The following is a 13,797-nucleotide window of genomic DNA, read 5'->3' as shown; positions in this document are numbered from 1 at the left end:
CTGTAGTTGGAATTATTTGAGGATAGGCTGAATAATCACTTCAGAATTTAGAAAAGGAAATTCAAGCATCTGGTAGGTGATTGGACTAAAATAACTTTTAAGACTTCTCCCAATCCTGAATATCTGATATTGAAATCTCTTCCTTATTCAAATTCTATTAATTCAGTGAAATTCATCACCTTTCAGTGGTTTTTCTTAAAATGCTACTCCAGATTGCTTTGGGCTGGATGCTGTAACTTCTATGAATCTGTAAAGTAGATGGTAGGAAAGTCAGTACATCAGAACAAGTGTTTTTCCACAACCAAAACTACAAGGGTTTACTACTCAATTCCTGCTTGAGGCTGGTGTTCATTCAGTAATTATCAGGAATGGATGGAGTCAGGCAGCATGTTCCTTTCCCAAGTGTTATGTAGCAAATTGTTTCTCCAAAACGTATCATTAAGAGAGATATATAGTTGTACCCACAGCCTTTAAAAATTTAAGAGGACATCTTCTAGGACATTCTTAGTTACATAGTCATCAAATAGGAGCTATATAATAATTTCAACTTCTTTATTGTGTTTGTATATAACATATGTAGGCATTAATCTGTTTCTTTACACTCAATTTTGGGAAAAGGCATATATCTTTACCATGATTTTTGGAGGGGGAACTGCTTTATCATAAAGATAAACAAGGATTATAATTGTGCATATATAAATATACATAGTATATTAGTATACATAGCCCTAAACCCTGGGCTCTAGGAACTCATAAATTAAACGCATATGGTCTGTGGACTAAAACATACATGCATAGGACATGCAGTTACCACAGCAGAATGACATGATTATATACAAGTGGACCCTGATGTATTTCTTTTTTTTTTTCTTTATTTTCTTTTAAATGTTACATTCAAAAAATTTGAAGTCCCCATATACCTCCCACCCCACCCACGCCACCCCTCCCACATCAACAAACTCTTCCATCATTGTGGCACAGACACTGATGTATTTCCTATCCTATATCCAGTGAGTATGCAGTCCTTGTTTGCAATTAAGATAGTGATTGGTTTGAGCTAAGTGTATTTTAGAACTGTAAGACAAAAATAAGAACATGAATGGCTTATCCTAGAATTTTGTGTATAGATAGGCATGATAAAAGTAAATTAGTATCCCTTTTTGGATTTTAGGGAAACCTTTTGATGTAGAGCCTCAGCTTTATGGAGTCCCTTTTCCTCCAGAAGACTTGAAGCTCAATTTATTTTACAACTTTGCTTTTCAGTTATGGAAAGACTATTGTGAAAGTGGATGAGGTGCAAGTCCAGTGACATTTCACAATGACTTTGGTGGGGGGTAGTGGTGATAGCTATATTGCTTCTGTAGCGGATGGTTTCCTTCAGTGAGTACGATATGTATATGTCCATGTTTCTTGAACCAAGGGAAAAGTAGATGTTACCTTAGAGCCATAATAATGAATGAAATAATTAATTGTAATGGTTTAAAGTTTAAGCTTAATGTATATTGTTACTAAAATACCTTGAAATTCCTTGATTTATCCACCTACGTGAATAAAGATTTATGTAAATCAGAAATAAAGAATTTACCTAATGTTGGCATAATAAATTATAAGTAGTAATGTAGGAAGGTAACAAATCCAATGTAAACATTTATTGAATATATTTGCAATAACAGACAATAAATATCTTGGATGATACAGAGGTGACTAATACAGTTTCTGCCCTCAAGAACTGGATTGTAACTTTTTTTTCTAATTGTTATTTTCCTGATTATAAAGACTATATATACTGTGTGTGTGTATGTATATGGGTATATTTGTATGTACCTAGAAATAGGATAATCTTGGAAATTATAAAATTATTAGTGATTATTGCTAACAAGTATAGGAGGAAGGGGTAGAATTTTGCTTTTTATTTTTGTACTTCTCTATTGTTTGAAATTTTTTACGTATATATTAGTTTTATATTTAAATAATGTAAAAGATAATATATGCTTATTATAATTGGAAATTAAAGACAACTAAAATGAAAAATTGCTCATAATCATACCACCTAAAGAATGCCATTGTTAACATTTGGTGTATTCATCTTTCTTCTGTGTATGTGTGTATTTCTTTTTGGCGGGGGGGAGGTACCAGGGATTCAAGATTGAACCCAGGACCTCATACATGGGAAGCAGGCACTCCATCACTGAGCTACATTCGCTACCCTATGTGTATTTTTTATATTGTTGAGATCAAATTGTATGTATAATTTTATCCTGCTTTATTTCACTAAATATTAAATGTAATTATTTATCCGTATATTTTCCAAATTCTATGTAACTATTTTAATGGCTGAATTGTATTTCACTATATAGATGGATGATAATTTAACTCTCTTAGTTGTATATTTTGGTTATATCCAGTATTCCACTCTTAGAACACTCTGAACATTTCATGTATTAAACTTTCTCTGTAATTGAAATTATTTCCTTAGAATAGAGTACAAAAGTTAAACTACCAAGTCAGATTTGGACATTTTAAAACCGTTTGTATTAGGTAATACCACTGATTTTTAATATGTTGTGTCATAACAAAATTCTTACATACACTTAGTAGTCCTGTGGATTATGATTGTTAGGTTAAGCTTCATATATCAGTGTGTGCTTTGTAACTGTGTTTTGGTTGTGGATATATTCAGATTATCTCATGATCGATGCCTACGTGTTGAGGACTTTGCTGGAGACTGATGCTAATTCTTTTCTGTTTCAGGACTTGGAGGGAGTGGATATCATGCTGGGTGTCTGCTCTAGTGGCCTTCTGGTTTATAAAGATAAGCTGAGAATTAACCGCTTTCCCTGGCCTAAAGTGCTGAAGATTTCCTATAAACGTAGCAGCTTTTTCATCAAGATTCGGCCTGGAGAGGTACAGGATTCTTGTTTCTCTCTCCCAAACTAAATACAGACCAGGTCTAAAATATCTCTTCATCCAGTTTAACTTATATTATCATTAAGAGGTCCCCATAGCCAACTTTTCATTGGCTGTTAATTGTTTTCTAAATTTATCAGTCTTGTGATGCTTCTTTTCTTTCTTACTGCTGGTCTTCTGGACACTTCTCTTCCTCTAAGTAAATATAGCATGGCCAAAGTGAAACTCAGATTGATGAATTTGCTCCTTGTTTACCTCAGATAAAAGCTTGATGGAAAAATACTTTTAAATTGACTAGCATGAGATTTTAAAATTACTTGTGGGGTTAAATTACTCATATTTTTGTACCACCCACCCCTTATCTAATATAATTAAAATTTATTTGTATGCGAAGCTTCTAATGTTACTGAGAATATGTTCTAGGGTCATTCTATTTTTTTAGTAAAGTTGGATGTTCAACTTTGTATGAGATAACTCACTTATTAGGTAATGGTCAAGTTTCATGATATACTAATGCTGGCCAAGCAACTTTTGTATTAAAGCACCATCATACTGTGGTAGAAATCATTTAAAAAGTAATCCAGAGAGAGAGAGAGAAAATGAATTAGTTCTAGCTCTTGTTCTGCCATTTACTAGCAAAAAAAAGGCCTTGAGTAAATCTAAGGCTCAGCTTCCTTATCATTCAAGCAGGATAATACCTTCTCCCTAACAATTGATTTTGTTCTTGTTGTTTTAAATCAATTTCATTGAAACATATTCATGAACCATACACTCCATTTAAAGTGTGCAATCAGTGGCATTTGATATAATCACAGAGTTGTGCTTTCATCACTTCAATCAATGTTAGAGCATTTTCCTTTCTCCACAAATAAAAGAAAAATGAAGAAAGAAAAAAAAAGCCTATCCTTTAGTAGTCACCTCTTAATCATTCTTTCTTCTGCATAACTGCTAGACTATTTCCATCTCTATAATTTATTCATATATTTTGTATAGATGGAGTCAAACAATATGTAGAACTTTTTGTATGGTTTCTTTCACTTAGCATACTTCCTTTTTTTTTAACCATTGATGGAAGGTTATTAATATGTTACTATACATCACTGTGCATAGTTTGCTTTAGTTGTATTTTGCCCAAATATGACCCTGATATTAGCCTCCTATAACATTAATATACATTTGTTCTGTTTCAGAGAAAGACATTCTTATGTATGCACTATTAACCATATTTATTTTCACAAGAGGGTTCACTATGCTATACATTCCCGTGTTTCATTTTTTAGCTTTTCTTTGCATGATATACACAATCTGAGACTTTCCCTTTAACCACTATCATACCCATCTAGAAGTTCTGCTAATTATCAACACTATGATGTGCTTTCATCATTTCTATTCATTTCCAAACATCTACAAACAATCTTTTTACCAATTCAGCACAGATTAAACCTCAACTTTCCATTCTTTAACCTCATTCTATTTTCTGTTAACTTATATACTAGCTATTAACTCCATGGATTTGCTCATTTTATTCAGTTCATAATAGCCAAATCATACAATATTTGTCCTTCTGTACCTGGCTTGCCTCACTCAACATAATGTCATCCAGGTTCATCCAAGTTGTCATATGCTTCACGACTTCATTTCTTCTTACAGCTGAATAATATTCAATTCTGTATATATACCACAATTTATCCATTCGTCAGTTGATGGACACCTGGGTTGTTTCCATCTTTTGGCAATTGTGAATAATGTTGCAATGAATTGGTGTACAGATGTCTGCTTATGTCACTGCTCTCAGTTCTTCTGGGTATATATATCAGGCAGTGCTAACAGTTGATTTGAGGATCAAATGAGAAGACAACTGTACTAGCCCCCAACAGGAAAGCACCATAAATGAATTTGGCTTTTCTGTGTATATATCACCATCTGCTGGTGAATATGGCTCATTATTTGAGTATGGAAACATTGAATTAGCAGCCTTTTAAAATTTTTGGATAAAGATTATCATTGAAGCCATCTATTTAGTACCATAATTATTTAATTGTGCCCAGAACAAAGTAACCAGAACAATTTCTTCCCTCAAGAAGTTTCAGATCCATGAGTCATTTAGTCAAAAATGTTTATTGTGAGCTTTCCTTGTGCCAGTCACTATTCTAGGCACTAAGTATAGCAGTGAATAAAGCCTCTTTCCTCAACAATCTTTCATTTTTAACATGGGAAGGCAGAAAATAAATATATGTGTGCAAATATTAATAAGATAATGAGGCAGTCCTTGATTTCTATAAATGTCAATTATATGAAATATATTTAAAATTCTGAATTCTTTTTTAATAAAGTAATCACGAACAACAGTAGAATTATTTTTTAAGATTTATTTTTTTATTTATTTCTCTCCTCGTCCCCCCTGTTGTCTGCTCTCTTATGTTCATTTGCTGTGTATTCTTCTGTGTCTGCTTGCATTCTTGTCAGTAGCACCAGGAGTCTGTGTCTCTTTTTGTTGCATCATCTTGCTGCATCAGCTCTCCTCGTGTGCGGCACCACTCCTGGGCAGGACTGCAATTTCTTCGCGTGGGACAACTCTCCTTGCGGGGCACACTCCTTGCAGGTGGGGCTCCCCTTCGTGGGGGCTACTCCTGCATAGCAGGGCACTCCTTGCGCACTGGATTTGAACCCTGGACCTCCTGTGTGGTAGGTGGATGCTCTATCAGTTGAGCCAAATTTGCTTCTCAACAGTAGGATTTTGAGAAGTAGAATATTAATACAGGGAAGCAGATGTGGCTCAAGCAGTTGAGCTCCTGCCTACCACACGGGAGGTCCCGAGTTCACTTCCTGGTGCCTCCTAAAAAGAAGATGAGCACATAATGAACAGACACAGCAAATGCAAACAACAAGGGGGTGGTGGGGAGAAAGAAATAAATAAACTCTTTTTTAAAAAGAGAATATTAATACAGTAGTGCAGGAAATTATTTAGAAGTAGGTAGGTATAGTGGAAATGGTGAAATTCCAGTTCTACCTCTTTAAGAGCGGGGAGGCACAGCAAATAACTTCTCTGACCTCATCTTTTTTATTTTTAAAATACAGATGATACTACCTATATTATAGTGTTATTGGCAGTAATAGGAACTTGATAAATGTAAGTTTCCTTTCCATCTTATAAACTATGCCTAAGGCAGAGACAAAGAAACAAGAGAGCAGGCAGGACAGTGTTTCTAGTAGCTTTCGCAGGATATGGTTTGAAAGATGTATTTAGATAAGTTAGTGATCAATCCTAGGATGAAAAGAGTACACATTTAATAATTCAAGAATCTGGTTTGAACAATCTTGTGAATGTAATTAACAGCACTGAAATATATATTTGAATGCGGTTAAAAGGAGAAATTTTAAGGTGTATATATTTTACTAGAATAAAAAATTGTTTAAAAATCCATAGGACTATACAACACTAACAGTAAACTTTTTTATTTTTTTTTGTCTTTATTTTTTTAATGTTGCATTCAAAAAATATGATGTCCCCATATACCTCCCACCCCCCTTACCCCACTCCTCCCACAACAACAACCTCCTCCATCATCATGGGACATTCATTGCGCTTGGTGAATACATCTCTGAGCACTGCTGTATCACATGGTCAATGGTGCACATTATAGTTTACACTCTCCCCCAGTCCACCCAGTGGGCCATGGAGGACATACAATGTCTGGTAACTGTCCCTGCAGTATCACCGAAGACAGCTCCAAGTCCTGAAAATTCCCCCACATCACATCTCTTCTTCCCACTCCCTACCCTCAGCAGCTACCATGGCCACTTTCTCCAAATCAATGCTACATTTTCTTCGATTACTAATCACAGTAGTTCGTGAATAGAATATCAGTAAGTCTACTCTAATCCATACTCTATTCTTCCATCCTGTGGACCCTGGAATGGTTGTGTCCACTCCACATCTATATTAAGAGGGGGCTTCGATTCCACATGGATGATGGATGCAATTCTCCTGCTTTCAGTTGTAGGCACTTTTGGCTCTCTGGTGTGGTGGTTGACCTTCTTTACCTAACAGTGAACTTTAAAAGTAAACCATGGGGATGCAGATATGGCTCAAGCAATTGGGCTCCCACCTACCACATGGGAGGTCTTTGGTTTAGTTCTTAGTGCCTCCTAAAGAAGACAGCAAACTGACACAACAGGCAGGTACAGCAAACTGTTCGAACAAGATGTTCAAGGAGGAAAGACAATGAAAAACACAACAATGCAGGGAATGGAGGTGGCTCAGGTGATTAAGCACCTCCCTCCCTGATTGGAGGATCCAAGTTCAGTTTCCAGTGCCTCCTAAAGAAACAAGGAGAGAAGCAGACTTGGCCCAATGGATAGGGCGTCCGCCTACCATATGGGAGGTCTGCGGTTCAAACCCCAGGCCTCCTTGACCTCTGTGGAGCTGGCCCGTATGCAGTGCTGATGTGCGCAAGGAATGCTGTGCCACTCGGGTGTCCCCCAGGTAGGGGAACCCCACGCGTAAGGAGAGCCACCCAGTGCAAAAGAAAATGCAGCCTGCCCAAGAATGGTGCCGCACACACACAGAGAGTTGACACAACAAGATGACACAACAAAAAGAAACACAGATTCCCGGTGCCGCTGATAAGGATAGAAGTGGTCACAGAGGAATGCGTAACGAATGGACACAGAGAGCAGGCAACTGAAGGGGGGGGGGGGCGGGGCGGAAGGAGAGAGGAAAAAAAAAAGATACAAGGAGAACAGACACAGCAAGTGCAATCAACAATGGGGTGGGAGAAATAAATAAAATAAACCTTAAAAAAAAAGGAAACTTTATTTATTGTAATATATTATAATTGTGTAATAGTACAATTATAAAAATATTCTAATATCACTCGCAACAAATGTACCACACTAATGCAAGGGGTTAATACTAAGGTATTTATGGAAACTCTATTTTATGCATGATTTTTCCATAAACCCACAACTTCTTTAAATAAGTAAATAAATAGAATCTGGTTTGGGCCAGAATCTTTAGTTCTTACTATTAATTACTATTGTAAAACAACATTGATTGATTGGAGAAATCATCTGCTATCCCATTCCCTAATCATTGAGCATCCCCAAAGTAGACAGTGGCTAAGGAAGAGCAGACTTTGAACAATCAAAAAGTGACTTTAATTATGTCTCAGAAAAACATACAGTATATGTGATTTCTGAACAAAAATAAGATGCATTCCTTGACTTGCTTATTTTGGAAAAAACCACTCGCAGTGAGTGAATTTCTTTTGGTAAGTAGGAAAAAATTTCATGTTGTATTTTATATTCTTAAACTGGTAGCATACTTTATATTCACAAAGGCCTCTTCTCTAGAATCATATTTTTCTGGTATTGTATCATGTAATTGGCATCATTCATGTAAGGGGACTCAGATAATACCTCATGTTCTATGTTTATTTGTGTTTTTATAGCAAGAACAATATGAAAGTACCATTGGATTCAAGCTTCCCAGTTATCGAGCAGCTAAGAAACTGTGGAAAGTCTGTGTAGAGCATCACACATTTTTCAGGTATTGTTCTCACTTAGGTATTTTTCAACGATAAATTATTTATGCTTGTTTCTATTTTAAGCCTGCTATTGAAATTCCCTTCTTTGTAGGGCTGGAGCTCTTTTATTTAAGCTCACATAAGATCATCTTAAGTAAGACAAAAAGAATTCAGTTTTCCCCACTTGGGTTGAAAAACATGCGCCAGCTCTCCCAGAACGCTATTCTGGAGGAGGGAAGAAGTGAAGAATAGGACTCTGTGTTTATGGGCTCTGTGATTGCCCTAACTGAGGTTAAAATCAGTCCTATAGGAGAAGGAACACTGACTTACCTTCATGAAATTTCTCTAAGACAGCACTTAACCTAATTTGCAGTGGATTTTTATACTGGAATGTTAAAGGTGTGAAGCTGATCATTATCTTGGCTCTAATCAGTCCCAGAAAGGGAGCACAGGGGACCACTTGGAAGCCCAATTATCCAGATAATCAGAAGACTAAAGGAAATTTCATATCCTCTACCTTTCAGGAGGGCACATTATTAACCCCCTTGTATTCATTTGCCAAGCATTTTCTGTATGCAGAAGATGCTTTTGTGCAGGCACTGTGCTAGGCATTGGGAATATACTACAAAATAACCCTATTCTCTCTGCTGATTAGGCATGCAATCTAGCAGAGAAGACAGACCATGGATAAGTAATAACTTGTGTTGAAAAGAAAGCCAAATAGTTACAGTCAGCTTTCCTCTTTAAAAAAAATCATTTTATTAATAAAACTTGTATTTTATGTGACCTATCTTTAAAATAATAATAATAATAATAATAAACAAAAGGAAAAAAAGAAACTTGTGAACATATCAAAAGTAAAGAGAAGAGTTTGTTTAACTTCCCTTGTACCTATCACCCAGCTTCAATAATTATCCCAAGGCCTATTCTGTTTCATTTATATCCCTACCCACTCCTTCTCCCTATTTATTTTGAAGCAAATCCCAGAATTCATGTCATTTCATACATAAATAAACTGGAGTATTTATAAATCTCTCAAGAGACATAATCCTGATATATTCTCCTATTTGTATTCTCGTATCATACTTAATACTGTAGCACAATGAACAGGAAGAAAAGTCAGGGAAAATAATATTTCAATTATTTCAAAATAAGATATGAGAGTACACTTTATTAAAGAATTTTAAAATTACTGGCATTAGGACATTTCTTTATACTTCTGTCATCTTTAAAATCAAACCAAGAAAGTAGAGTTTCAAAAAAGAGTCACAGAAAATGGAGAAGAGTGATAATGAATGTACATTCTATAGTATAGATTTCAGCTGCAGCCAATGCATCACCTGTAGGATAGCATATATAAATTCTTTGCGGGAAGCAGATTTGGCTCAACTGATAGAGCATCCGCCTACCACATGGGAGGTCCAACGTTCAAACCCAGGGCCTCCTGACCCGTGTGGTGAAACTGGCCCATGCGCAGTGCTGACAAGGAGTGCCATGTCATACAGAGGTGTCCCCTGCGTAGGGGAGCCCCATGCGCAAGGAGCGCGCCCCATAAGGAGAGCCACCCAGTGCAAAAAAAGTGCAGCCTGCCCAGGAATGGCATCGCACACACGGAGAGCTGATGCAGTAAGATGACATAACAAAAAGAAACACAGATTCTGGATACTGCTGACAAGAATATAAGCAGATCCAGAAGAACACACAGTGAATGGACACAGAGAGCAGACAGCTGGGGCGGGGAAGGGGAGAGAAATAAATAAAAAATAAATAAATAAATAAATAAATTCACTGCGTCAAAATAAGAGGATCTATTTAAGTACAATGCTCCACTACATAAAAGAAAATATAAAAGAAGTAAATATTTGCTGGATTAAAATGAACTATCTCAGAGGGGAAAAAATACTCCCTTTTTGGTAGTATTTGAGGTAGCAGTTTATATATTTATTTGACAAACATTTGTCAGGTGCCACATTCTTGCCAGACACTATGCTGAAAGCAAAAACACAGACAAACAAGTCATAGTCTTTATCTTTTGCCTTTGGAGAACTTGCAGTCTTGTAGAGGAAAGACCAGTACGTAAGTGAATTGTTTCCATGTAGTGTAGTAAATGCCATGACAAAGGATGCCCTGCATACTCCATAGCAAGAAGATGAGTTGGTAATACACAAATAATCTACCAATCATTAATTGAATTTGGAGTGCATTTGACAAAATTATTATTCTAGTAGAGGGAAAAAAGGAGCTCTGAGCTTGGATTATATTACTGCCCAACCTTTTAACAGTTGTGTAACATTAAGTAACTTTTCTTTTTTTAGGTTGTTTTGTATATCTATAAAATGGTGAAAATATTACAGAAATGTGATGAAAATCTTATTATACTATAAATATATTTAGAAAACCACAAGGCCCTATCTGTAGATATATAAGATGATAGGTTTAATATAGGTCCCAAGTAAATTATAACTGGTTACTTTAAGAAATGATGAAGAACTAAAATAAGATTGTTTGTAAATCAGTTCTGGTAATTATACAGATTTTATGAAAATTGGGAACCTTTTTTTTCCTTGATTAAAATATTTTTATTGTGGTAACATATATATAACACAAAATTTCTCATTTTAACCACTTTCATATGTACAATTCAGTGGTGTTACATTCACAATATTGTGCTACATCACCATTATCCATTATCAAGATTCTTTCTTGTCCCCAAACAGAAACTCTATATCTATTAAGCAAAAACTCCCCATTTTCTGATCCTGCTGGCCTCTGTAACCTCTAATCTACTTTATTTTATTTGTTTCTCCTTTTATATTTCTTTTTTTTCTAATCTACTTTCTTTCTGTATGAATTCGTTTACACTAGGTATTTAATGTCAGTGGAATGATAAAATATTTGTTCTTTTGTGTCTGGTCTCCCTCACTCAACATAATAATTCCATGTTCCAGCACATATCAAAATTTCATTCTTTTTTATGCTATTAATTTTCCATTGTGTGTATGTATGTGTATGTGTATTAGACATTTTATCTGTTGATAGACATTTGGGTTGTTACTATCTTTTGGCAATTGTGGATAATACTATAAATATTGGTGTACAAGTATCTGTTTGAACCCTGGTTTCAATTCTTCAGGGTATATATGAAAATAGAATTGCTGGGTCACATGGTCATTCTATGAATAACTTTTTGAGGAACTGCCAGTTTTCCATTTCACCTATCCAACAATGCACAAGGATTCTAATTTCTCTACATCCTTACCAACACTTGTTATTTTCCATATTTTAAATAATAGTCTTCCTAGTAGATGTAAAGTGATGTTTCATTGTGGTTTTGATTTGTATATATCTAATGGCTAGTGATGTTGAGTATCTTTTCATGTGCTTATTGGCTATTTGTATATATTATTTGGAGAAATGTTTCTTCAAGTCCCTTGCCCATTTTTTAATTTGGTTGTTTGTCTTTTTGTTGTTGAGTTATAGCAATTCTTAATATATTCTGGGATATTAGACCCTTATCAGATATGTGATTTCCAACTATTTTTTCTCATTCTATATTTGATTTCATTTTTAATCACATTATTTCATGGTCTCAGAATAATAAGATATTATATACATATAAAATATATGATTATTATGGGTTTATTTTTCCAGGCTGACATCTACAGACACCATTCCCAAAAGTAAATTTCTTGCATTGGGATCCAAATTTCGGTATAGTGGTCGGACTCAGGCTCAGACCAGGCAAGCTAGTGCTCTGATTGACAGGCCTGCCCCACACTTTGAACGCACAGCAAGCAAACGAGCATCACGGAGCCTTGATGGAGGTTTGTATTGAGTATTAATGATTTCTTTTTTTTTTTTAATTTTTAAAAATACTTAGGTTACAGAAATGCTACATAAAAAATGTAGGGGATTCCCATATGCCCCACTCCCTACCCCTCCCACACTTTCCCACATTAACAACACCCTTCATTAGTGTGGTACATTTATTGCAATTGATGAACACATATTGGAGCATTGCCACTAAGTGTGGATTATAGTTTACACTATAGTTTACACTCTCTCCCATACAAGCTTATAAGTTATGACAAGATATGTTATGGCCTATATCCATCACTAATGATTTCTTGTGATCCTAACTCATTAGGTAGAGACAAAGAAAGTATAGTTATTTATCTATAAGAGAATCAAATTTAAAAATCTCAGTGGTAAAACTGAAAGGTATTTTACTAATTGTCTAATTCAGTAGAGTCATTTTAAGAAAGGGAAAACAGGTTCACAGAAAATAGTGACTAGATCAGGGTTCCACAACTAGGTAGTGGTAGACTGAACACCTTTATTAATCAGAATTCAGTCTCTCTACTGCAGAGTCAAAACCTAATGCAAAAAGAAGAAAAAATGAAAGAAAGAAAGAAGAAATACCACATTGAGCATTTTCTAATAGGAAAGACAAAGAGTCTGCCTGAGTACAGCAATCATTTAAAATCACGTTTAAGCCTAATGTCTCATTGCAATTATAGATGGAGAAAAAGCAGTCCTGTGGAGCTGCTGTGGCTCAGTGGTTGAATGCCTGCTTTGCATGTACAAGGTCCTGGGTTCAATCCTTAGTACCTCCTTAAAAAAAAAGCAGTCCCATTATTGGAGTCCTCAAATTCTATTTATATAAAATATTTAAATGAATATTTAATATTTATATGACATTTAATGTTAAATATTTTATCCAAATTTATTTATGCATGAATTTTACTTATTTAAAATAGGGAGGAAATAAACTATTTTCATGATTTTATACACTGATAGTTCAAAAGATCAAAATAGTTCATTATCAATTAACATTTTTTAAGGATTTGCCAGTGCAAACCCTTATGCTATCTACTATGAAAGGAAGATACATGTCACTATGTTTGTATAGACTCTAGAAGTTAAGGGTTGGGTTCTAGAATCAGACAGACCTGGTTTCTTCAACCCCAATACTTCTGTGTTCTTGGACAAGGTGCTTAATCTCTCTGTCTCAGTTTTCTCATTCATAAATTGAGGCTGATAATATACTCTCTCAAAGAGTTTTTGTGAGGAATAAATGAGATGTTATAAGTATGACATTTAGTGCGATGGCTGGCACTTAAGAAGTGCCCTGCAAAATTGTTAACTATAATTAAGAAGGCCACTGCATTAATATTTTGTTTTGTATCATCCAGAGCCATGCACCCATATTCTGGCTTATTTATGTATCCAGACCCCCTAAGGAAGCATCTATAGCATCCTACAGCAATCATAAGCGCTATTTGGAAATTCTCTATTATTTCAGCAAGTATTTTTTTCTGTGGTATGAGGAAATTTTATAATAGAAAGTAAGAGGATTTTC

At 35.3% G+C, this 13,797-nt stretch overlaps 1 protein-coding gene across 21 annotated transcripts in view; it reads left to right on the top strand.

Moving 5' to 3' along the window:
* Positions 1–13,797, top strand: part of EPB41 (erythrocyte membrane protein band 4.1) — a 240,694-nt gene that overhangs the window by 155,478 nt on the left and 71,419 nt on the right. For all 21 annotated transcript variants that reach the window (XM_058304765.2, XM_058304760.2, XM_058304761.2 and 18 more), the window contains exons 9-11: positions 2,752–2,904; positions 8,361–8,458; positions 12,087–12,259. In XM_058304765.2, coding sequence (XP_058160748.1) covers positions 2,752–2,904; positions 8,361–8,458; positions 12,087–12,259 — 424 coding nt within the window. The remainder of the gene's footprint in view (positions 1–2,751; positions 2,905–8,360; positions 8,459–12,086; positions 12,260–13,797) is intronic.

This window comes from Dasypus novemcinctus, chromosome 9 (genome assembly GCF_030445035.2).
Source record: "Dasypus novemcinctus isolate mDasNov1 chromosome 9, mDasNov1.1.hap2, whole genome shotgun sequence".
NCBI classification, from domain to species: domain Eukaryota; kingdom Metazoa; phylum Chordata; class Mammalia; order Cingulata; family Dasypodidae; genus Dasypus; species Dasypus novemcinctus.
The sequence above is the reverse complement of the archived record's forward strand: the minus strand, read 5'-3'. Positions and strand labels throughout refer to the sequence as shown.